General features: G+C 48.2%; 1 protein-coding gene across 3 annotated transcripts in view; it reads left to right on the top strand.

Moving 5' to 3' along the window:
• The first annotated feature begins 234 nt into the window (after nucleotides 1–234).
• The window catches only part of CRTAC1 (cartilage acidic protein 1), a 158,386-nt gene continuing 132,185 nt past the window's right edge, over nucleotides 235–26,435 (top strand). For 2 of the 3 annotated variants that reach the window (XM_049645533.1, XM_049645531.1), the window contains exons 1-2: nucleotides 236–410; nucleotides 18,477–18,676. In XM_049645533.1, coding sequence (XP_049501490.1) covers nucleotides 387–410; nucleotides 18,477–18,676 — 224 coding nt within the window. In that variant the 5' untranslated portion in view covers nucleotides 236–386. Of the gene's footprint in view, nucleotides 411–18,476; nucleotides 18,677–26,435 lie in introns of all 3 variants that reach the window. The other variant, XM_049645532.1, reaches the window with a different exon arrangement.

The raw sequence follows: 26,435 nt of genomic DNA, 5'->3' as shown, positions 1-26,435 counted from the left end.
CCGGCCCGGCCCGGCCCGGCTGCCGGCTGCTGCCACCGCAATCCCCGCTCCTAAATCAGCGCGGGGAGGCGTCCCCTCCCCCCACCGGCTGCCCGGGCTCCCCGCGCCGCGATTGGCCGTGCGGGCGCCCCCCGCCCCGGGCCCCCCCGCTCCAGCTGCCGCGCCATTGGCTGCGGGTCTCCGCCAGCCTTTACATAAGCCCGGGCGCGCTCGAGTGGAGTTGTATAAAGCGAGCGAGCGGTGGCGGGGTGGGAGGCTCGAGGCCAGCCCGGGACCGGGGCTGGGAGCTGGAAGGCGGCGGCGGCAGCGGCGGCGGCGGCGGCGGCGGAGGCAGTGAGTGCCCGCGCTCCGACGCCCCCAGGCGGTGGGGCTGAGAGAGCCCCAAGATGGCTCCGAGCGCTGACCTCGGCGTGAGTACCCGCTCCCGTGCCCCCACTCCCTCAGGCGGAGAAAGTTTCTCCCGCTCTGCGCGCCCCTCCCGACTCGCCCGCAGGGGTGGCGGGGATGCCGCCGGGGAACCGGGAAAACGGACACCGCCACTGAAGGCGGCGGCTGTGTGTCCAACTTGCGCAGGACTCGACCGGCGCGCCGAGCCTCCCCCGCGGGCTGGGGGCGAGGCGGGCGCGGGGCTGGAGGTGGAGGAGAGGTGGAAGCGGGGGTGTGCGGACGACAGCCCACTCAGCTGGCAGGGAAGGTGTTGGGGGCGCCCTGGAGGTCAGCCGTTTGGGGAGGGGGGCACTGGGGCTGCCAGGGGGGCGGAGCAGGTGAGGAAGGATGTGCTGGGGGTATTTGGGAGTCACCCAGCTGGGCTCAGCTCCGAGCCGGGGAAGCTACTGGCCTCGACCAGTAGTAGCTCACCCACTACGCTGCTAGGATGGGGAAGAGCCCCGGGGAGCCTGTGCTTCTTCCCCGGGGAAGCCGAGCTCCTAGGCACAGCGCTCCGTGGCCGAGAGCTCCAGGAGCCAGCCCCGCGAGCAGCGTAGCTGCCAGCTGCCTTTGCTGGACCGAGGTGTGGTCTCCTCGCTCGCAGCCTGTTTCAGGCAAACCAGCTTCAGGCATTCCAGGGGGGAACGGGGGTCTTCCTCGGCCCTTGGGGGCACATGGAGGCTTTGATGGGGCAGCAGGCCAGACTTGGGGGCATGCCCAACAATGCAGCTCGCTTCTTCGCAGTACATACAGTAGTTGGGAACCCTGCTTAGTCCCGTTTCTGCAAAAACCAACTCAAGAGTCCAGAGTCATCCCAGCCTGGATGGGAGCCTCCCAGAGTGGTCGGGAAAGGCTCCTGAGGTTGGAGGGGGGTGGGGGCGCTCCCCTTCCTCAGGGAATGACTAATGAATATTGCTGGCGCCTGTGGTGGAGTGTGCACCTAGTGTGGCTCCTGTGCGTCCCAGGAGGTGCTTCTGCTCTCCAGGCAGGACACGTTCTCGAGTCACACTTGAGATGTCTTCTGGGATGGGTGCAGGACTTCCCAAGTGAAGCCGGGTGGAAAAGAAGGGGAAAAGGTTCCAAGAATGGGGGACAGCTCTGTAGTGCCGCCTTGAATTTGGGGAACTCACGTGGGGAGACAAATGCTGCTGATGGGAGATTTTTTTACCCTGATGCCTTGGGGCTGGACATACCCAAGACTGAACCAGAGTGAATTCAGAGTCTTGCTGTACGTCACTCTTGGCCCTGAGGAAGGGGATGATGGAGGATGGAAAAGTGGGAACATGGTAGTTCTTCCAATATACCTTTTGAGGAAGCATTTTCTCTCTCCCTGGCTTAAGAACATCATTCTGGCAGCAGGTCCCAAAGTCAATTTAAGAAGCAATGAAGGGGGTTTAGGGTCTTGAGGCTGGCGCAGTGGACCACAATTAGAATATTCTGGTTTCCAGTTGGCACTGATGGACTCTGGAGAAGGTCAAAGGCATGCTCCTCAGTTGGGGTATATCCTTCACCTGTATACCATTCCTGAACATGAGTGGGTGTTTTGAACTCCTAGAGGAGCTGCTTCAACCTGGAGATCTTTTAGGGGGGTTATCAGTCCATAACCCCAGACCCAGCTCCATTCTCTGCCTGCAGTCAACGTTTTCTGCTACATTTCCCAACACCTTCTCTCCAATGTGGATTTGTGCAGCGAAATACCTGCTTGTTGCTCTTTCTTCCCTTCTCTCCATCTGGGTTGCACCTGGTGTTCTGAACCCTGATGTTTATTTTGTGGCATCTTGATGTTTGCTTAAGATGTCCCATCCTGCACAGGTTGCCTGTAAATGTGTGGACCAATAGTCTGTGTAATTCTAGGGAGTGAAACATACGCTGTTGTGGAGAGAGGACCAGGGACCACAAAGGCAGTACTATGAAAGTGCTTATGACAGTCTCCTGTTCTCAATCTTCCTTGCTGCCTGCTGAAGCGATCAGGGGTTAAAGGTGAAGCAGGCTCCTTGGTTTCCAGTAGGGGGCGCCAAAGGCACCCAGGTCAAGACTTTCCCACTTCTTGCTGTTCACTGACCATGGTAACTAAACCTCTAAGCAAGCCGAGACCACAGCCCCCAACCCTCACCTTCATGATTGAAGCCCTTCTACCACAGGCTTCCTGGACATCAGGTGGTCCTGTCATCTCAGGTGCAACGGGGCAGATGCACGTACAACATTCCAAGGACAGAGAGCTAGTACTCAGCCCCACCTGCTCTCTGAGATCATTCCTTTGTGCTTGGTTCTGGTGTGTCCTTTGAACTTGTTAGCAGCTCCTGGAGTCCAAGAGCATTAGGGCTAGAAGAGAGGATCCTTGAAGAGCATCTAGTCCAACCTCATCCCATCCCCAGCACTCACATGCATACTTAATTTACAGATGAGAAAGCTGAAGCCCAGTGAAGGCGAGTGTCTGGTCCAAGGTCACAATGGCTCTTTGATGGAAGACACTGGATGAGGTTTCAGGATTTCCAGTTCTCTGCTCAGAGCTCTTTCTACTCTGTGACCTGCTTCCTCCCTTTTTACTATGGAGATGGACGTGTGTTCTTGGCACACTAGGTACTCGTAGCTGCTGACATCGGTCAATTAACAAAATTAGTAAATTTGGGGAAATTGCCTTCAAATCAATTATTCAGAGTGAGGAGCAGATAAAGTTCTTGTAATGTACATATGCAGGTAATAGAAATTCCTAGTGGTTTTTTTCCCTTTCGTCCATTATCTTATCTCATTATTCCAAGCAGTCTTTTAGGCAGAGACAAAGCAACTCCAGTTCTCCGTCCATGCATGTAGGAATCAGAAGTGCCCAGTCCCTCTCTGTGGCCTTGAAACCCAAGTCAAAGCTCTTCCTTTCTTTCACAAAGGCGTGCTGGAGTAGGGTCTCCCTGTCCTGCATCATACCACTGCCGCTGACACCTCCATTACTCAGATACTGGGTGGAGTGGAGAGTTCCCAACAGTTATTTGCCCATTTCCCCATCTTTGCTGCTCCCAGCTCAAGGTCAGAGTGCTAGGATGCTCTATTTTTGCAAAATCCTCGTATTAGGGCTTCTTGGGTGACCTGGAAGATGCTACCATCTCCACTGCCCTTTTTCTGTTCTGTAAGTCTGACTGTCGACATCTGAGCTGGGCCCCGGGAAGGAGGTTTGCTGAGTAGCCTGTGGGCCGCCCCTCCATTTCCTCTCCCCACCCCGTTCCTTTGCACACTGCATGGAGCTCCTCTGGGTTCCTCCCAGAGCCTCAGCAGACTTGGTGGCGACCCTCGGAAGGAACTAGTGCCTGCCAAGCTCCAGAATTCTGAGAGCCAGATCCTCTTCTGTCCCTAAAGCTCACCCAAGGGATGCTTGTTGCCAGGGAAGATGCTTGAGTTTCCTCTTCTCCTCCAGGCTCACAGGCAAGTTGGGTCTTAGTCTTCAAGGGGGGAGGGAGGTAGTAAGATTACGTGGACCACCAGACAGCAACAGCCCCTCCTTTAAGAAGTGGGGTTCTAAGAGACCGTGCTTGAGATCCACGCCAGCTCCCGGCTCTAGCTGAAGAAATGTGCCTGCATTCCCAAGGCTTGGTCTAATCTGGATAAGGAGAGGAATATAATTACGTAAAATATGGCTGTAGCGTAGGATCTCTAGATTTTGGTTTAATGGAGGAGAGGACATAGAGTTTGAGAAGTGGCATTAGACCCTGAGAAATCAAGAAGCCACTCGTTTCGCGAGCCCCACTGGATGGCTGACCCTTACCTTACTCTCATTGGGAAGGCAATCCGTGGAGTAGAAAGGACACAGGCTTAGGATCTGGCTCCTGCACTTACTGGCTTAGAGACTTTGGACAAACTGCTTAACCTCTGCATGCCTCAGTTTCCTCCTCTGCAAAATGGTGAAGATGGCAGCCCTGTGATGAGGGTAGGATAGACAGTGAAGAGCAAGGAAGATAGTCTCTAACATGCCTCTGCCCTCAGTAAGACATAAAAAGGTATTCAGCTGGAAGGGGATATTGTTGTGGGATCACTGGGAACCACACCGAGGCCTCCTTTTCCAAGCAAGCGAGGCCGAGTGTCCAGGTTTGCATATCAGCCCTCTGCTCACAGCAACATCTGGGCTGATGGACAAGGCCTTCCTGGCAGGGCTCCCTCCTTGCCTTCTTCCTTCCCCCACCTTGGGGCTTCGTTTGGGGGTTCTGACATACTTGGGGAAAAGAAATTTTACAGGTCCCAGGATAATTCTGAATGTGATGAAGGGCCCTGAGCTATTGATTCCTAAGGAAGGATCTTTGTGCTGGGAGAAGCCTTCCCCGAGCCCAGTGATTTAAGAGTGCTGACAAATCTGTGCTCACCGAGCCTCCTGCAGGCTGCAGATACAGGCTTCCAGGCCAGCCGGGGCTCTGCGAGGGATTTCTGGGGAGCCTGGCTGGTTGCTTAGGGGACATAAACCTGTGAACTCTCCTTAGGAAAAAGTATGAAATCAATTGGCTTATTATCACACCCAACACACCCTGGACCACTTAGGGCAGTTAAGAAATGAGAAGCAGCAAAGGACTTGGAGGCTGTATTTGAAAACCATACAGAAAGGTGTGAAGCGTTTGGGGACAGGAAGTTCACACTGAACCACTCGTGATCTTGACCTTATTGAAGCTCTTCGGCACTGACTAGGGGGCCTACTTTGCCTCCCAGACATTTGGCAGTATCTGGAGATACTGGTTGTCACCACCGGGCTAGAGAGTGCTACTACCATCCAATGGGTAGAGGCCAGGGATGAGGCTAAATATCCTATAATGCATAGGACAGCCCCCCAACAAAAAAATTGGCCTAAAATGTCAGCAATGCCAGGCTGCGGAACCTGGACTGGAGCAGTGCCACACAGAATCGTAGCATGCTAGAAATGGGAGGAATTTCAGATGCGTTCTCATCCCGCTCTCCCATTTCACAGTTGAGAACACTAAGATCTAGAGAGGTAAAAAAAAACTAGCAAGGGTCCTACAGCAAGCGGGCGGCCATGCTGGTCTGGAACTCAGATCTGTTGTTTGCTGAGACCAACTTACAGACTCTCTCAAAGATGTTGTGAAGATTCACTGTGAGCTGTGAAAACACTTAGAAAATTATAAAGAGACTATTATTAATATTGCTATTATTAAGAATTTGGGAGTTTGGAAAGTTCTATTTCTGACTGTGCCACTGACTCATTGTGTAACATTGGGCGCATCATTCCCCCACCCCCAGGCCTCTCTGAGTGTGTGTGTGTGTGGATGGCGGGTGGTCTTAGCAAATGGTAAGTACATCATAATCATTATCTTTAGAGAAAAGTACAAAGATTTGCCCTTCAAAAACCCTAGGCACTTAAAAAGGAGAAGATAAAAATTTTCCTTGAAAGACATCATGTTGACTTCGTAAGAAGCAAAACGTTTTCTTCTTGGAAAAATTCCAGTACCCTGGCCCTGTAAGTTGGTTCCAGCCCAGGAAATCTGATCAACATCCGGAGGACAAACTGATAGCTCCACAAATGACAAGCGATTGGATTTGTCCCCTCTCCCTCCGGGAGGGGGGAGGTGGGAACTTCTTCACCCTTTCCTGCTCAACCCTCTTGGCACAGGGAAGTTCTGCAAAGAACTTCACTGGAGGATTGAGAAGGCGTGTCATTAATTAGTAAAACCTTGTTTACTTAACAGACAAATTCTTAAAGATCTCTTCCAAGGGACGTTTTGACATATTACTTTAATTAGCCACAGAAGAATTGCAAGTACAGAGAGTGTATAAAATGACCCTTCCTGTTGTTTCTAGTTACTGTTATCTTTGTTTGCACCCAACAAGTACAGTGACAAGGTCATGGGAATCACCGCTGAGCTCAAGGTGTCCCGTTGACCAAGGGAGAGACTGTGGGGACTTCCACCCTAACAGCAGCCTCCACCTGCCTGGAGAGCAGCCCCCAAGTGGAGCTTCCTCCCTCGGCATCCCTTCCCTGCCTTCCTTTGATGTCTTCTTTATAAGGACCTGTTGTGCCAGGTGAATCCTGACTCAGCTGTCTGGGTAGGAAACAAGCCTGGGAGCCCCATCCCCACCTAAATGGGGAGAAAAGCTCCTTCAAGATTGATAGGAGCGGCCTCGGTTGGTGTTTTTCACTGAAGGCCCATCTCTGGTCTCGCTCTCTGTGCACTGAGGATTGGAGGTAGGCAGTCACTTGAGTCTCTCCTTAGAGGATCAAGGTTACACTCTGGTCAATCCCTGTAATCAGAGGAGCTAAGCAGACAGGCCCTTTCCATCACCTACAGATTCGTTGTCTAAGTGACGTCGCATTCCCTTTCATCCTGGTCTCTAAGAACAGACTTTCTTGGAAATCATAATCATGCACCTCTCCTCTGAGAAGCTATATATGTCCAAGGAGGCTTTTGCAAGTGGGGACACAAGAGTCCCTGAGAAGGAGAAATACTGCCTCGTAAGCAGTGTCAAGGCAGGCACTGTGTCTTTTGTTCTTAGCCATAATAACCTCAGTGCCTGGCATGGTGCTTGGCACATGGAAGAACTCCGTGGCTGCTTGAATAAATAAGTGAATGTGGGTGGCTGTTCTGGGGCAGAGGTGACTCTTGGTATGAAAGCGGATCTCCAAACTGGCCAGTCTTCCTTCTGGCTCCTTCTTCCCAGAGGGCTCTAGAGACCTCAAGGTCCCACTGCTCAAGCAGGGGTTGAGGAGTTCAGGCAGGGCCCACCCTACAAGGTGGTGGCAGGCTCTGAGCCTTGGGCAAGGCTGAGTTTCTCCTCCTCTTTACCACCCTCCACGCGCTCACTCCCCTTCCCTCCATCTTCCCACCAGGCTGCTGCAGGGAAGCTCAGTGTAAGTATGACTTTGCTTTCAGCTGATAGGATAGATGAGAATTTGGATTTCCACTGAAGACAGACTAGGGAGGGAATCACTGCTTCACCAAAAGATTCCCAGGGGCATGCTTCTAAATAGCAAGGTCCACTAATGCATTTTAAGTGATTTAGGAAAAAAACAAAAAAACAAAAATCCCTGACCCGTAGACTCTTAGGCCTGGAAAAGAAGTCTGGAGGTCGTCCAGTGCCATGCCACTGCCCTGCCCCAGGACGCCAGTCCCCTCTGTGAAACTTTTCAGAAGCTCACTCACTTTTCAGAAGCACAGCCTACCCGTCCTGAACACTGCTGCCCCAAATCTAAATCGCTCTTTCTCATTAAAAACAATTTTTTTAAATAAAATGCAAGTCTGATCATGTCTTAGCCAACGCCAAACCCTCTCCCATTGTATGACTCCAGGCTCCTGACCTTGCAGGCTCCACAGGCCACAGCTGCTGCCTCCACCTTTTCCCACACCCTGCACTCCACACCCCCGACCCTGCATTCCAGCAACAACTGCCTTTGCCTAGTGCACACAAGCCTTGATCTGTAAATCCACCTGGAATGCAGCTCCCTTGGAATCTCAGTTTTCCTTCCTTCCTTCTACCTGCCCTTCCTACCCGCCTCCCTAGACAACTCCTCCTCTTACAGGCTGCAGCTGCACGTTGTACCTGTTGCTGCTCTGAGCTTATCCCTCCGAATTGTGCCTCACCCCTGCTCAACTATAAGCTCCTGGAGGTCAGGAGCCATGCCTTAGCTGTCATTTCTGACCTGGCCCGTGGGCATCTACTGTTTGAGCATGCATGTGTATGTATATGTCAGTAAATGGAGGGGTCCTGTGTGTGGAAGGCAGTGCTGAAGAAGCCAAAGAACTCCACCAGCCTCCCTAGACAAATGAGTCACAGAAAGAAGCCTATCTCTCGAAGTCTGACAGTCCCCAGGCATTCCATTCAACTTTGGCAACTACTTCTGGAAGGGGAGTACCTGGTGGGCCTGGGCTCCACCTCCTGAACTGCATTCCTTCATTCAACATTTGTTAGCAGTAGTAATAGTGTGATTGCTGTTACCGTCACCTACCATGTACGGACTTTGTGTTTGCCAGGCACTGTGCTCAGCACTTAACAGGCATTATCTCATTTCATTTCCCGTTTCACAGACCAGGGAGTCTAAGCAATTAACAATACTTCTGAGGCACCTGCTGTGTGCCCTGTGCGTAAGGCTGGGAGACTCCATTTGTCCTCTCACTTTCGGTAACCCCGTTTCATTAGCCTGCTAGTCTCTGTGGCACCTCCTAGCCTGGGTCCCCTGAGTTTTCCTCTGGCTTTTCTGGAGCAGGACCAAGTCTGCTTCGTATCCGTGAGTGCAGCTGCAGGCAGCATGTGGTGTTTTCCCCAGGTAGAGGGAAAGAGAAGGAAACCTTATATTTTCTGGGTGCTGGGGAAGATGCATAGGACTTGGTGGCCCCTCAGGTGGGGGGCGGCGGTGGGGGGGCAGATTCCAAAAGTCTAGCATTTGGCAATGCAGAAGATGAGGACAGAGACAAGGTGGAGAGACACCCATGACTGAGGCCTCAGGACATATACTCCGTGGGGCAAGGCCTTTATTTTTTCAGTTGTCTTCCCAGTGTTGGGCACAGTGCCTGATACGGTGTGGGTGTGTGGGAATATGGAATGAATAAATGAGTGAGTGACTGAGGGGCACCTCCAGCTTTCTCTCCCACTTGGGCACAGTATTTGCTTCCCAGCTGGCATCTCAGCTTCCAGCTGCACCCTCCCATGGCTTCCTCCACACCCCGCTGCTACACTGGGCTTTCTAACACACCACCCCCAGCTGGGTGGTTCCCTAACCCACTCTGGCTAGTACTGCTCATGAGACCGCCTCTCTTTTCCAGCCTCCTCAGCCACCCTCCTTCCCAAAGATTGCCCTGCCCCATCCTGTGCTCCAGCCACACAGAGCCTCCTTGCACAGCACAAGCCTGCTTGTCCACGCTTCATGCCGGCCCCTCAGCCCGGGACACTTTCTCCACCTTCTCCCCTTGGCCAACTCACCACTGCCTCTCTCTTGGGCCCCCCCTGCCACCGCAGGCAGTGGTGCTTGCTCCTTCCACTGCGTTCCCATCTCACTTGGTTTAAGACAAGTTTGGTATAGTGAGAGAAGGTGTCTGTCTAGTGTAGTGTCCAGAATACCAATTCTGGAGCCGGTGTGCTTAGACACAAAATCTGGCTCCACTACGTACTAGCTTTGTGACCTTAAGCAGGTTACTTAACCTCGCTGTGCCTTTGTTTCCTCATCTGTGAAATGGGGTCAGGAGCAATACCTACCTCACAAGGTTACTATGAAGATTGAATGAGATCATCTGGGCGAAGGTTTAGAGTAGTGCCTGGCACCTAGTCAGTAGTTAGGTAAGTGTTCATATTACTAGCCGTTCCTCATGTGGTACTTGTTATGCAGAATTGCAGTGGAGATCTGTTTGCCTGGTGTACAGAGTCCCATGAATTAAGCTAAAGAGAGATGTGATCAGTTCGGAGATTAGAAACAGAGCTCTGACAGGCATGTGGAAGTGGGGGAGCTGAGAGGAAGGGGGTAGTTAGTATTGCCACTGTTCGGGTGAAAGACAGAGGAGCCGATCTCCGGCAGTGGGGGTGGAAAGAACGAGCAGTTTTGAGAAATATCCATGGAGCAGCATGGACGTGGTGATCCAGCAGGTGTGAGGAATGAGGAAGAAGCAAGAACCAATTATGACACCGCGTTTCCAACCGGAATGACAGTGTTGGGGTTGGAAGGGGCCCAATGAGGAGCATCCCCCTTCCTTACTCAGGTTCAGAACCAACTGAGAGAGAGAAGGGGGGAGGAAGAAGGGAGGAGAGAGGCAAGCCTCAGGCAGAGATTAGAATGCCACGGTCACTACAGATACCGCTGTTTGGAAGGCCAGGCTTCAGAGTGGGGTCTGTGGGGCACCTCACTGCGGCCCTCCCTGTGGGTGGGGGAAGGACTGAGCCTGCCTGACCCACCTCAGCACTGGGCAGAGAGCAGCCTCTGCAGGGAGGCAGGTCCATAAAGGGCTCTCCTGCCCAGTTCTTGCACACTGACCGGTCTGTGAGTCCCTGCTCAGGCCCTCAGGAGGAGGAGTTGGGGGGAGAAAGGAGGCTGGGAATGCTGCACCAGCACTGGAGGTTCTCAGTCGCACCCTGTTGGTGATTTGGGCTGGACACTTCTTTGTTGTGGGGGCGGTCCTGTGCACCCTAGGAAGTTTGGCAGCAGCCCTGGCCTCTACCCACTAGATGCCAGTGGCACCGCCCTTCCCTGGTCTGACAACCAAAAATATCCCCAGACATTGACAGATACTCCAGGGAGCAGGTGGGGAAGCAAAATTGCCCCCAGTTGAGAACCCTTGCTCTAGGCAAGTGGAAGGTCTTCTGGATGGAAACTTCCGGACTGGGAAATTAATGCTTCCTCCCAACTCATGATCAGGGGATTGGGGCCTTTAAATAGGCAGTGCTAGGGGCGCCTGGGTGGCTCAGTCAGTTAAGTGTCTGACTTCGGCCCGTGAGTCATGATCTTACAGTTCATGGGTTCAAGCCCTGCGTTGGGCTCTGTGCTGACAGCTCAGAGCCTGGAGCCTGCTTTGGATTCTGTGTCTCCCTTGCTCTCTGCCCCTCCCCCACTAGTGCTCTGTCTCTCTCTCTGTCTCAAAAATGAATAAAAAAGTTACAAATAAGTAAATAGACAGTTCTAGAAGGCCAGGAAGGCCAGGGTGGCTTAACAGCCGGGTCCTCCACACCTTTGGGTCTGCTCTCTGCTCCTTCTCTCCTTCCTCTCCTGTCTGCTACCTCCTTAACATCTTTAACTTGTGGCTACAGCACCTACAGCACCCTATCTGTGTGGAAGCACTCCAGTCCCCCCCCCCCCCCCCCCCCCCCCCCCCCCCCTCAGGTTTGTCTTTGTGCGTCCTCCTCCATGGCGCCCTTCACCCTGTACTGCAAATGTTGACTTCCTCCCTGTGACCTTAGTGCTGCCAAGCAGAATCCCAGGCTCATCGTGGGTCCACAGGGAGTGTCGCTATGGGTAAATAAACCAAGACGGCTTCTGTTGCCTCTTCTCCAAAGATGCCCTAGTTCCAAGCCCTCCTCCGTGGGACTCTGCATAGATCTGGTGGCCCAGCCTGCACAGGGCACAGTGACCCCGCAGCTGTCTTTCTCTCTGGAGCCTCTGCCCTCTTACAGTGTCTGGAAAGGGTCTGGGCTCCCTGCTCATCTCTAACATCCGAAGCATCCAGAGCTCTTTTGTAGAGTGAGACTCTGCCCTCCTACAATGTCTGGAAAGGGTCTGTGCTCTCTGCCCATTCCCAACATCTGAAGCATTCCGGGCTCTTCTTTTGTGAGATCTCGGGGTGGTGCCCTTGGCTCTTTCGATAATTGCTAAAGAACTGCTTGCCCTGAAAATTGTCCTGGAAGCCTCTCCCCACAGCTGCCTGACCCCACATCCGAGATCTAGGTTGCTTGGTTACCAGTTTTCAGACCCAATTGAGGAAAGTCCCAAGGCCGCAGAAAACTGAGTTTGGCTGCATGTGACCCCCAGCCAATGTCTAAGGACGATCTAACCTAACACTATCCGTGTGAAAGGAAGGGAAACGAGCGGTGAGCAGCGCTGCCCTGCCTGGCTCCCGGCAGGTGCTCACTCACTCACCTAACCCTTGAAACCTTGGTGTGGCATATGATTCCCACCTCACAGATGAGGACACTGAAGATCTGAACAATTAAGGAACATGCCCCAGGTCCTAGTTTGTGGGGCGGGGCGGGTGTTGAGATCCAAATCCAGGTCCCTGACTCCAGGCTTTGGGTTTTTCTTTCCCTCTTTTTATCCCGCTGAGGATTGCTCAAGAAGTTTGCTTAGAGAGCTTTTTTTTTTTTTTAATTATTATTACAAAGCAATTCTTCTCACTGTCTGAAACACAAGTTCTGCGATCTCTTGCCCTTGTTAAGACAGACCCCTCTCTGCCCCTGCCCGCTCCTCCCCTGCAGGCGCAGCCCATGTTCCTTATCTAGCTAGGTACAGGTACCCTGACCCCACTCCCCAGCCTGCCCAAGCTTTGCCTTTGCGAGTCAGCCTCGCCTCCTCCAGGCCGCTCTGCCCCTACGTCCGCCCTTTGCACTTACACGCTTAACCTACCGCTCGGCACCACTCAGTGCTCGAATACATAGTAGGCACTTAATACCCGAGCATTCAAGAAAACAAAAAAATTCAGTTCAACCTACTTTTTAATTCTATTTTTAACTTCTCCACGCTCTCCCACAAGATTCAGATGTTCACAGTGGTGTGACAGGAGGTTTCCCAAGTCAGGCATGTAAAATGTGAGGTCACTCTGGGTGCCTGCTGTGCCGCGGCTTCAGGCAGTCCCATCCCGCTCGGCTTTCCTCCCCAAACTCCGCGTCTCACGTCTTCCTTTGACATTCTCTAGCTAAGAAGGCTTTCTTAGATACTTCAACAATCTGCTGACGAATTTTGGTAGCAGAAACATTTTTCACTTTAAATCAGATTGTAGGTTACACTCCCGGATATCTGAGGACCATGCGCCTGGGGCAGTGGTTCTCAGCCCAGGCTGCCCATCAACATCATCTGGGGAGCTTCTAAAAATATACAGCACCCAAGCCCCACCTCAGACCGATGTAATCAGAACTGGGTGAAGGAGCTGGGCCACAGTGTGTTTCTAAACACTGCCCAGGTGATTCTGTTGGCCAGCTAGGGTTTAGAACCGTTGGTCTAGAGCCTTGCTACTAAAAGCGAAGTCTGCAGACCAGCAGCAGAGGCATCCTGTGACATTTTGTTAGAGTGCAGAAACTCGGGCCCCACCCCAGACCTACCAAATCAGAATCTGCATTTTACCAAGATCTTCAGGTGATCTGTAAGCACGTTACAGTTTGAGAAGCATTGCTTTCGGGAAAGAACAGTTTTTAAATAAGTGTTTGACAAGTTGCAAGCCATTTCTGCCGGTTCACATTATCATTTGGACATATTCCTTCCTTTGTACATTTAACAAATAATAATTGAGCACCTACTAGTACCAGGCACTATGATGGTTTTTAAGAACACATTGGCATGCATCTCTGTCTTTTTTTTTAATATATTTTTTTAACGCTTATTTATTTTTGAGACAGAGAGAGACAAAGCATGAACGGGGGAGGGTCAGAGAGAGGGAGACACAGAATCTGAAACAGGCTCCAGGCTCTGAGCTGTCAGCACAGAGCCCGACGCGGGGCTCGAACTCACGGACCGCGAGATCATGACCTGAGCCGAAGTCGGCCGCTTAACCGACTGAGCCACCCAGGCGCCCCATGCATCTCTATCTTGCCTGCAAATTCCTGCCCATACCCCATTTTCTGTAAGCCTTTGATGGTAGCTATCTCTTTTCTCCTTGACCTGACCCCCCCTCCAGTTCCAACCCTTCCCCTCTTCTCACTTTTTTGCAAAAACTGGAGTCAGAATCCTTCTTTGTCACTCCATATCAAGTGTGGTAATTTAACTTCGAGCTGAAGACAGCTAGTACTTTGAGCGTATAACGATAAACTGAGCCTGCAGCCCTGTGGATTGCATAACCCTCCCTTGATTTCAGCTCCTTAGATCTGGAGACAGAGGAGAAGGTTCTGGAACTAATCTCGTACCTTCACTGTAGTGTATACCCTGGCTTCTGGCCTGGGAGCTGTGGGATAGCTGTTCCTCGCTATTCAACGTGCAGTTGGTAGACTGGAGCCATTGACGTCACCTGGGAACTTGTCAGAACTAGAGAATGTTGGACCCTACTACAGATCTACCGAGTCAGAATCTGCATTTTAACAAACCCCCAGATGATTCGTATGCACATTAAAGTTGGAGAAGTACTGAAGCACTCGTATAGAACGGCGTTTCTTAAATTTTGCGACATATTATGATCACATGGGAGCTTTTAAAACTCTGATGCCCCTGCTGCAGCCGGTGCGAGTTAAGTGGGAATCTCTTGGTATGAGACCAGACATCTATATTTTTTTATTGTGCTGATATATATCGAGAGAACATAAAGTTTGCCACTTTAGCCATTTTTAAGTGTACAGGTCAGTGACACTGAGTGCGTTCACATTGTTGTGCAACATCACTATCATCCGTCTCTAAATTTGTCATCTTCCCAAACTGAAACTCTGTATCCATTAAACACGAACTCCCCGTTTCTCCTCTCCCCACCAAGCCCTGGCGGCCAGCATCCTATTTTCTGTGTCTGTGAACGTGACTGCCCTGGGTACTGCATCTGAGTGGAATTATAGATTATGTATCCTTGTGACTGGCTTACTCCACTTAGCATAATGTCTTTGCAGTTTATCCATGTTGTAGCATGTGTCAGAATTCTCTTCCTTTCCAAAGGTTCTAGTATTCCATTCTATGTATAGACCACATTTTGTTTCCCCATTTGGACTCTTGGGCTGCTTCCATCTTTTGGCTATTGTGAATAATGCTGCTGTGAACATGGGTGTAGAAATATCTGTCTGAGTCCCCTCTTTTAGTTCTTTCCAGTGTAAACTCAGAAGTGGGATTGCCGGATCACATGGCAATTGTATTTGGGGCTTTTTTTGAGGCACTGCTACATAGCAGTTTTCCGCAGTAGCTGTACCGTTTTACATTCCCACCAGCCATACACAAAGGTCTTACTCCTCCACATCTTCACGAACGATTGCCATTTTCCATCTTTTTTGTTTTTTTGTTTTTTTGTTTTTTTACTATAACCATCCTAATGGTATGAGTGGTCTCTTATTGTAGTTTTGATTTGCATTTCCTTAATGGTTGCTGATGTTGAGTGTCTTTTCACATATTAATTGGCCATTTGTATATCTCTTCTTTGGAGCAGTGTCTATTCAAGTCCCTTACCCATTTTTAATTGGGTTGTTTTTTTTGTTGTTGAGTTGTAAGAACTCTTTATATATTCTGGATATTAATCCCTTATCAGATGTATGATTTGCAAATATTTTCTCCTGTTTGGCGGGTCACTTTTTTGCTCTGTTGATAGTGTCCTTTGATGTGCTAAAGTTTTAAATTTTGAGGTAATCCATTTTATCTGTATTTCCTTTTGTTGTGTGTACTTTTGGTGTCATGTCCAAGAAATCATTGTTGGACAACAGTATTTTTTAAAAACTCCCCCAGTGATTCTAGTATACAGCTACAGCTAAGCAGTGTTTCTCAAACTTTAACGTGCATTTGTGTCACCTAAAGTCTTATTAAAATGCATATTCTGGGGGTGCCAGGATGGCTCAGTCAGTTAAGCATCTGACTTTGGCTCAGGTCATGACCTCATGGTTCATGAGTTTGAGCCCCACGTCCAGCTCTGTGCTGTCAGCCAGAGCCTGGAGCCTACTTCAGATTCTGTGTCTCCCTCTCTCTCTGCCCTCCCCTGCTCACACACTCTCTCTCTCAAAAATAAATTAACATTAAAAAAATTTTTAATAAAAACTAAAAAATAATAAAATGCATATTCTGACTTATTAGGTCTGGCGTGGGGCCCAAGATCCTGCATGTTAACAAACTCCTGGCTGATGTTGATGCTGGTCTGGCGAACAGTCTGTGTAGCCATGGTTTAGAGGAGCACTTCAGGGATTTCTTTCATGTGAGCCCTGAGAGTAGAAGGAGATATTTTCCAGACCTTTTCCTGAGTTTCTTCATGATAAAGTGCGTGTTCTCCCTGCACCATGGGGGAGGCTGTCCACTGCGGGGTGATTTCAGATTCCAATCAGATGGCTGATTCCTCTCTGGCCTTGGCCCCTGTGGGTGAACTACTGTAGAATCCTGCCAAAAGCTGTTTTGTTCAAAATATGTTCAATATGCTCAGAAAAGAAAATCACACAGGTTGGTCTGAAATTTTTGGAAGGAGCTAGGGAGAAAAACTACTGAAGGTCTGCTTCTAAAAAAAAAAAAAATCCTTTAATTCATCATAGAATTTTAGAGCTGGGAAGCACCTTTAGAGTCTATTCCAAACCTTCATTTTGGAGAAGAAAGCTGGGACCCAACAAGGCTGTGACTTGTTCAAGGTCACCAAGCAAAATAGAGGTCAACCCATAAGTGTATTACTTCTTTTTAGTCTTGCTTTAGGGTATTTATCTGGAAATGGTTAACACAGAGTAGCTACCTCTTTCATATGGCTCCTTTAATTAAAAGTTCACCTTTTCACAGAAAAGGTAAAAATCAACAGGCTGGATCAGGCTTCTTGCCTCTCGTGGCCTTCATTAGAAAATTTCTACCAGTTGCTTGTATTACCCTAATAGGGGTACCTGCCTCCCTGGTGGCAGTGACCCAAATTGCAGGAATGGTGCCCAGGAGGGACTACCTAGCTCCTAGAAGGTATACCCAATGCCACTTTCTCTTCTGTGTCCATTGAAAACCTTGTAATCTGATCACAGTACTCTTTCAATCCACTACCAATCAATTGGATCTGGCTCTCAGGTTGAAACTCATTTGCTGTCCCTATAATAGAGGTCATACCTTGAAAAGACCAGTGACCTTCAGATCCACCCTACATTTCAGCATGTCTACACTGGTTATTAAATACTCTTTAGCTTCTCATTTTTACCACCAGCTGCTCATTAATCCAATTATAAGTTTCCTTCATCCAACCAAACTTCCTGCCGAGTGGCAGAACTCTCACAGTGATGCATTTGCCTTCAGTGATTAGACAGCCCAGTAGACGATACTGTCTTGTTCAGACATCTCTGTAATTTAGACTTGACCTCACTCTGACAGTGCAACACCCAACATGTGCCCTGTGAACAGGCTCCAAGAGCCTCCTTCCCAGGAAGGCTCACTGAGATTAGTTTCTGCCCTGCAGTTGGAGCCCTGCCCCCTGGGTCTCTCCCCGGCCTCACCAGCAAGGCATGAGAGAGGCTTCTGAATCATGTTTGACTGTGAAGGCAGTGCCTGGGCCCCTCATTTGAGTTTCTGGGTCCTGAACTGAGGCAGGCTCATTTGCTGGCAGGAGTGTCTGTCTCCTTATGGGGAGCCAGCCTCCCCATCTTCTTCATTAAGACCTCAGCCTCACTCAGCCTTGTTCTCAGCTGCCAGACGCACCAGCATGCCAGCAGGAAAAGTTCCATCAAGAAGGGGTCTGCTGCCTTCTGAAGGCAGGAAGGCCCCACTTTGCCTGCAAGACCGGACCTACAGCCTTCATGGGACTTGTTCCAGGAGGGCCTTTAGAACACTCTGAGTTCTGATTCCAGGCCTCCATGCAGAGTCTCAGGGTGGTGCCATCTGTAGCTCACACAAAGAGGGGGTGGAGTCCTTCTACCTCCTTGGCCGTTCTCATCAGTCTCCTGGGTGCATGTCACCAGCTCCCATGGCCCCAGGCTGCTCGGCAACACCCTGAGTTATGTTAGAGATATAATAATGAATTATACAATGGATTATACATAATTAATTTATAATAAAACACGCACACAATGGTTTAATTTCTCCAAGTGAATGATGTACCACCCGCCAGATCCTGCTGGAATACATTCCCTAACTGACTGCTTCCTGATCTGGAGATGATGGCCAGCTGCCCTAGGGAGGGACCTTGGCCAGAGGAACCTGCCAAGTCTCAGACTCACTCCAGGCTACCTCTGGGGTATCTCCCATAGAAGGATAATCCTTCACTGCCTCTATTGTTGTTCTAGACCAGGGTACTCATGGGGGCTCGCTCCACACCTGGACTATTTGAAAGTGGTTATTTTGTACATTCCCCCAATCTTTCTTTCAGAGTATGGGAGATGCTTATATATTTATACTCGACCATTCCTTCCTTCCTTCATTCACTCAACAAGTGTGTATTGAGTGCCTATTATGTGCCAGCCCCTGTCCTTGGCTCGATGCCAGCGAGTTAGCAAAGCACAAAGATTCTTGCCCTGGTGGAGCTTACATTCTAGCAGAGGGAGACAGATGATAAATAGTAACCACAATGAATAAGTAAATTACACAGTATGTTACACAGTGAAAGGTGCTAAGAAAAAGATAAAGCAGAGCAGGATAAGTATGATCAGGGGTGATGCAGGCAGGCTGCAGTTTTAAACATGGTAGTTAAGGCAGGTCTTAGGGGAAAGTGGCAGCCTAGGAATTGCCAAGCCCTCCGTAAACAGGGGGGAAAGGTACTTATGTGCCTACTCTGGGCTGTTTGGTTATCAGAACTTGCAGTAACATTCGTAACTTTTGGTTTCAGGTGTTCAGGATGTTATTGTTCCTGCTGCTGCTGCGGTTTCTGCCCCCCATTGAGGGGTCCCAGCGTGCTGAACCCATGTTCACTGCAGTCACCAGCTCGGTCCTGCCCCCTGACTATGACAGCAACCCCACCCAGCTCAACTATGGTGTGGCAGTCACCGATGTGGACCATGATGGAGATTTTGAGATCGTTGTGGCAGGGTAAGTGCCTCCTACCCTGAGTCTGACAGGTGTATTAGTCAGCTTTTGCTGTGATAAGGCTGAGTAACAACCACCAAAAGCCAGTGGCTTGCAACAACACATATTCCCACCCATAGGTCTCAGCTGGGCTCAGCTGGGGCTCTAGTATGCCATGTCCTTACCTTTTGCTATAGCGGGGAGAAGATGGAGCATGGATGGTTTTTCAGAAAGAGAATTTGAATACTCTGCTTCAAGGCATTCTCTTCATGTTTTTAAACTTCCTTAGTTATACAAGCATTACTTCCTTACCAGTGTAGACATCCCTACATAGGAGTGGCTTAAAGGTGACAATTATGATAGATTGGGATGCTCAAAGCTGCCTTTGCACAGTATCTTCCATAAGACCAAGAAAACATTAATTGTCCACTTCAAAGAAGCGAGGAAGATGGGAATTCAGGGTAGCTAAACATCCTCTAAAGCGTGCCTTGGTGCCCACTGTTCCCTTCTCTTCTGAGAAGCAACATTGCGTAGAAAGACAAGCATGTGATTTAGAGTCCAAATAGCTTGAGTTCATGCCCTAGATCTACAGCTTTCTAGTTGCATGACCTTAAGTCAATCCCTTACTCACTGAGATTCAGGTGTATCAGCTGGAGAAAGGGGAATAATCATAATGCTTTTTTGTCTTGAAGCCTCAATAGGGTATTGCATGTACCAGTGCATTGTCAATTCTGCCAGTAACCATGGATAGTTGTTATTTATGGATCTCTAATACATTCCAGGCACTGTGCTAAGCCTTTTTCAGAGGCATTGTTTTATTTAATCCTCCTGACAACACTATGAAGTACATATACAAGGAAAGGAAATTAGATGGTAAGCCACCTGCCCTAGTCAATGAAACAAGATGTGGATGGGTCAGGATTCGAACCCCTGGGCTTCCTAACTCTAAAGCTGCTGAACTACAATTGTGCAAAGTTTTGTCATCACTTCAAAAATCAGCCGACCAGTGAAAACACAAGGGCATGTCAGCGTCATTCTGGGAGGCCTGAGCTTTTATGGCAGCACTGAAAAAAGTCACTGGCAGGTAACATTATTTGTAGCAGTTGCATGTAACAGTAGAAAGCACTGACCTTGGAATTGGAAGACCTGGTTTTAATTCTAACAATACCACTCAATAGTTGCGAACTTCATGTAAGTTACTTAGCTATGTGGTGCCTGCTTTCCTCATCTGTATAAGGTGCCTATTGAAGTCTACCCCCACCTACCACCCAGGGCAGTCGTGAGGATCAGGGGTGATGATGTATAGAAAAGACACTTAGTAAAGCACACTTCTTCTTCCATTTATTCATATCTTCTACCCTGTGAAGAGTAGAAGGTACCTGATTCTAGACCCTCCTAGAAGTCTGGATAAGTGCACCATCCAGTGGAACTTTCTGTGATGACATAGATGTTCTGTGTTGGTGCTGTCCAATATGGTGTCCATTAGCCACATGGGACTGTTGAGCACTTGAAATGTGGCTACTGTGACTGAGGAACTGAATTTTTAATTTTATGTCATTTAAACTAAATAGCCACATTTAAATTAGCACGGTTCTGGGTCTTAAGAAGGAAAAACTAAAGAGCAGAGTGTGCTAGAAAAAGGCAAGTCAGAAGTGATTGTAGTGACCCTGTTGCCTGAGTGACCTGAGTAGGGTGGGGCCAAGCAGCTTGTCTGCATTCAGTGCTGTGAGGGTCCAGTGTCTCTCTGAATCAGGGAGCAGCCCACCTCATCAAATCATTCCTCCCAGAGCCATGAGTCTCTGGTTAAATGACTTCGATGCATTTCTGAAATGTTCTAGTTGGCCCTGCCTCCTGTTAGGTGACACCAGCCTCCCCTGGTAGACCCTGGGAGTGACAGAGGATGGTGGGGCAACCATCCTTCCCTCCTGCTGGACCCTCCACAAGTTGCTGCTGTGGGCATGCCCTCCCTTCACCTTGGACGCTGGCTTCAAATGCAGCTCTCCATCACACCCATCCTTTGACGTGCATGGGTTGTACTGCGTCTCCTGAACATGCAGCTTCATTCTTTCCAAGTGCTGGGCACTCATTTCATCTTCCCTTTCAATGAAGTCCCTCTCTCTCTCTCAAGAAACCCCAGGAATTTGCTTCTGTGTCCTCTGTGGTGGGGAGGCTAGACCGTCGTTTGTAGTCAGCTTAGAGTAAACCTTGTCTAGCTTGCTGCTTCCTGTGGGTCCTATATAGCACTTGGGAGTCATCCTCTGAAAACAAAGCCCACACCATCCCGACTCTTCATCCTGAATCAGCCAGAGATCAGGGAAAGACTGTTCTCTTTAATCCCAGGGGAGGGTTGAGCCAGGTGGGCCCTGTCTGAGAAAGCTTGGGCTGCTGAGTGTTCTTCTGAAAGATGATATTGCCCACCCCCAGCAAAGGAGAAGGCTTGCATGGAGGACAGGATGGCGAAATTGGGCAGCCTCCCAGCTCCAGGTCAGGCCTTTTTTGTGGCTGTTGTGAAGCATTGTGAATTCTCAGAGCATCAGAAAGACACATTCTAATTTAAGTACCAAATACATTCCAAAGACAAATATAACTTTTTATTATCTTCAGCGTAGGATGATTTGTCACTGTCTTCTTCTTTGGACTGGATAACCAAGGGTTGACTATGCAGACATATTTAAATCAGGACCTTGGGAGGTCATTTGGTCCACCCCTTGCCTTCCAATAAGGCCACACCTATAGTTCTTGGAGGCTCTATTTATTTAAAGCCTTCCAAGAGAACATGTGCGATCTTTTTGTAATCTAGCTCAATTATTTATGTCAAGAATCTGTTTGACAAATCTGAATCCCTCATATTAGAGTTTAATAAGCCATGTCTTTTAACTTTTGTTTTGCTCTTGCCTTTGAAGATATAAACCAAGTGGTCACCATCCTTTCAAATAAAAGACAGCTAGGATCACTGCTCTGACTTTCATTCTCTGTGGACATGCCACATTTCTGGCTTTGACTCTTATTCTATTTCATCTATTCTGTACCCATAATTAACTCTGTTTCCTTCTCTATTTGATTGTAGACTCTGTTTAAGAATCATGCTGCAAGAGTTGAAATTTCAAAAAATTAAATGTGAATGCCTTTACCTGGGGCACCTGCGGTCCAGTTCATGACAGGCCCGCTCTGTATTATCTTATAGACCTTTCCACTAGCTGGTCCCTGAAGGCATTTACGTTTGCGACCCCAGGGATAATGGCTAGCTCTTCAGTTTATAAGGCGCCCTGTACCTGAACTTGTCTTAGATTTGTTGACCTTGTAGTGTGTCTGACTGGAGCCCTGTTGCTTTGAGTATTTACTCTTTGAATAGGTTTGTTTTGTTTTGCTTTTTTGGTATCCTCGTTCTGGGTATTGATGGTATTGATTTTGAGCATGTTGCTGGTGAGTTTGTGTTGTGTTTCAGTTTCTTGAGTTAATTGTGATGGAAGGCGTGTGTGCGTGCATCTTACTCTGGGAGGAGCAGAAAATGACCGCCCTTTGTTCTGCGGGGATGGGGGAGGGAAGGGGCTGGCTCTGCTCCTCTGCCACAGCTGGGCGAGTGCCTCTGCATATGGAGGGCTTATCTGCTCACCGGCAGGTGCTGATTGCGGTCTCTACACACAGTCTCCTCCCTGCGGGGTGAGGGGGGGATTTGATCACCCCCGGAGACATCCGCACACGCACAGACCATTGAGGGTCTTCAGGACTCATTCCCTGGGTAAGTAAAAAGCTCAGTAGCTTCCCCTTTCCTCAGTGGAACTAAATACCAAATCTACAGTCTCACATCGTCTAGAAAGGAATTCCTGTTGGTGTCAATCTTGCACAATTCCTTTAGAGCAGCTTTTGTTTCCTGGGATATCCCCAGAGGTCTGAGATAACCCCCCTACCCTTTCAGTTTCCAAGAGAAGTTTTGCTCAAATGGAAAGATCATAGTGGTTGTAAAGTTTAAATCACGATTTAGATCAGTTTTTCTACACAGAGCATTCATTTGTTAAAACCTTAACACATTCTTCACACTTGGAAGGGTTTCATTTAAAGGGATGCTACATATCATAAAGCAGTGTTTCATTTTGTCCTTAATTTTGCAACTGTGTAAGAAAACTTTTTAATTTACTAACGTTAATTGAATTATTTAAAAGGCAAACCGTATTCAATTACCAGATTAATCATAATCATATAGGAGATATTTTTGCCATTATAAATAATAAGAACAATGATAAAGAATGAGATATTTATCTATGATTTAACCAAAGCAATATTTATGCATTTTATTGTAAGTATATATAGATGCGTGCAGCATATATAGATATATATCATGTGTATGATAGATGGTAGATAGATAGGTAGATGTAGTATCCACATAAATATGTTTAGATACCGTAGTCTATGTGTATATATACATGTACACTTTTAACAAAATAGGAAAAAGAGTTCTGAACTTTCTGTCCTAATTGTTGCTTTGTAAAAACATTTTAATGGATTTGATCATCAGTTTTGACAACTTTAAAACATTGGGTTATTTCATTCAGTTCAGTTTATCTTTCTCTTTTAATTTAAAATATATCTTACAATTTGATAACATGTACCTGTGTTTTGTTACCAAAAAATTCACACAATATAGGTGAAAGTAAAAATTTATCTTTAGCAACCCCTGCTCCAAGCACATGCCAGTCCTCTCCCAGAATAACAGTTGTCTTGAGTTTGGTGTTTGTACTTCGAGAAATTTCTATGTTACATATATGTTCGTAAGTTACAATTATATCATTTTTGGAAGAGCCAAACAGATATGTATTGTTCCAAAACTTGCTTTTTTCACTGTACAGTATATTTATTGTTCATACATATAGATCTAGCTTATTTTTTTAAGTTGTTTAGTGTGGATATACCACATCTGTTTTCCTACCCCTCAAGTGACATTTAAGCTGTCCCTAATCCGTGACCACTGCAAACAACACTGTACTGTACATCCTTAGCCACAGGTGCAAATATTTCTCTGGGATAGATACCAAGAAGCAGAGATGCTATGTAGTTTTTGGATCTTAATCAATATTGCCAAACTATTTCCAATCTCAATCTTTTTCTACTTATTCATAGCCTAGAAATAAAAAGTAAAATTGGGGATTATTGAATTCAACAGCTATTCAAGCCCCTACTATGTATACAACCCACATAGGCTCCAGGGTCTGAACTTAATCAATTTAGATCTGGGGCGCCTGGGTGGCGCAGTCGGTTAAGCCTCCGACTTCAGCCAGGTCACGATCTCGCGGTCCGTGAGTTCGAGCCCCGCGTCGGGCTCTGGGCTGATGGCTCAGAGCCTGGAGCCTGTTTCCGATTCTGTGTCTCCCTCTCTCTCTGCCCCTCCCCCGTTCATGCTCTGTCTCTCTCTGTCCCAAAAATAAATAAAAAACATTGAAAAAAAAATTTAGATCTAATAGTTCCCAGAAGGAAAAATAGGCCTATTCTACATCTGGAAAAGGAGCTGCTGCTGTTAAAACCCGGATTGAGGAACTGCAATACTTTCTGATTCAAACTGCTAAGAGGACTTCCTCTAAAGCCTTGTCTGCAAAAATATATTTCTTAAATGGTTCACCCTTAACCTCAAGATTCATTGTCGCTGGTATCATGGGAGAATGATTGTGGGGTGCCGGCTCTTCTGCTCTGGTTAAGCATGGACTACCCCTGATTTTGAATGCTAATAAGACATGAACTGGAGCAGGAACCAGGGCTTTTAAACCCATTTTTAAGACTTTTCTAAAAAGGTTACTCAGCAGTGCATGGCAGGTTTTCCAGAGATGGCTTTTTGCTGTATCTGAACTTCCTCTCCCCAGAAGCGGTGGGCAAAAATTCCACCCTATACACCAAGTCATACACTCTCCTGACAGCCTGAAGGTCTGAAGCCCCTTCGCAGTTACCCTGGCTACCCGCCCCCCCCCCCCCCCCCCAGAGGGAGGTGACAGAAGGTGTGATAGGCAGAATAATAGCTTTCCAAAGATGTTGTGTCCTAATCCCCACAACCAATGAATATGTTACCTTACATGGCAAAAAGGACTGTGCAGATGTGATTAAGACCTTGAGATAGTGAGATTATCCTAGATTATCCAAGTGAGCCCAATGTAATCACAGGGTCCTTTAAAGTGGAAAAAGGGAAGCAGAAGAGGAGGTCATAGTGTGGTGATGTGAGAAAGACTTAAACTTACCATTCCTGGCTTTGAGGATGGAGGGAGGGGGTCACAGGTCAAGGAATATGGGTAGGCTTTAGAAGCTAGAGAAGGTAAGGAGATAGATTTACTCCTAGAGCTTCTAGAAGGGAATGTAGTCCTACCAACATGTTGATCTCAACACAGACCAGTGATGTACTTCTAACATACAGAAGTGTAAGATAATCAGTTTGCATTGTTTTATGCTGCTAAGTTTTTGGTGAGTTGTTACAGCGGCAATAGGAAACTAATACATCAGATGCTTGGTGTGATTTTTCGGAGAGGAGATGGCCATCACCTCAGAGAATTTTACCAGTATTATTTTAACAATTTCATAGCAATAAAATAAATACACCACCCTCAAGCATAGTATTTAAAAGAGTAAAAGAAGTTTACCACTAACGAAAGTATGATTTTTAATCAATGACAATCCCTTGTCTTAGGAACATGTGCGATTTTAGGAAGAATCCCTAAAAAGCACACTTTGTTCCTTAGTGATCAATCACCTTAATTCACCAGGCAGTTCACTGTTTGACAGCTGGTGCCTTGGATGGTTGGAGGTGGGGAGAGGGATTCAGAGCTTTCAAAGATCTCATTGCCCGGTGGTGGGACAACACACTCAAACTGGGTGAGGTCAGAGGCGACTTGCACCCCTAGAGAGACGCAAGCATTCCAGGTTCCAGGAGGTCAGCAAGAGGTCGGCCAGGGCAGAGAGCACTTCTAGGTGAGAATCACAAAGGCCTTGGAGGGGGCATACGGGTGGCATCTGAAGGACAGGTAGCATGCCAGTCCATGTAACGAGGGGGCAATGTCCTCTCCAGGTCAAAGACAGCTTTAGGCTTACTTGGATTCTGTTGTTTGTTTGTTTTAAAAGTAATTTTTTTAAAAAAAGCATTTTAACAAAAAACTGATTTTTCACATAGTGAAGAATATTTATAAAAAGCCATTCCAAAATAGTAATATCATTAAGACCCTAAAATTGCCTCTGCTGAAAAAGGCAAAGCTACTTTTAGTAGTCTGAGTTTTTCATCCATTCAGAAAGTGGATGTATGCCCTGTCTCCAGTCACTTGAAGTCTCTCCTCTCCTGTCTTCTAAGTGGTGGGCTGGGTGGAAGGCCTTCCTCACCCCACTCCAGCCTCCAGATGTCACAGGCACAGGGCAGGCTGGAGGGGCAGCCGAGCCTCCCCACCCTTACACCCCTACAGCAGCAAGGGCGCTGCTCTCTCCCTCCTCCCCCTCCCCCAAACACATCTACACTTCTCTTTGCCATTTTCACTCCCAGCATCACTTCTGCTCTGGGGAGCCTGTCTGACCCCTGCCTCCCTCTCGCATTTTTCCTCACCCCTTCTCCCCATTGCAACTGACCTGGTGAGTCATGTTCTTTCAAGAATGCTATGGTTATAACTTGATCTTCCCTCTGAAGAAGTAGTTAGTTTTGAGGTGCCGATACCTAGGAAAACATTCAATGATGTGAAAAGCTAAAATAGTCCCCAGTTGGGATTTTTGCCATGCCCTCCCCTTGTTTACCCTCAGCTGTTTTGCAGAGGGAAGTTATGAAGGGGCA

This window comes from Panthera uncia, chromosome D2 (genome assembly GCF_023721935.1).
Source record: "Panthera uncia isolate 11264 chromosome D2, Puncia_PCG_1.0, whole genome shotgun sequence".
NCBI lineage: Eukaryota > Metazoa > Chordata > Mammalia > Carnivora > Felidae > Panthera > Panthera uncia.
The sequence above is the reverse complement of the archived record's forward strand: the minus strand, read 5'-3'. Positions and strand labels throughout refer to the sequence as shown.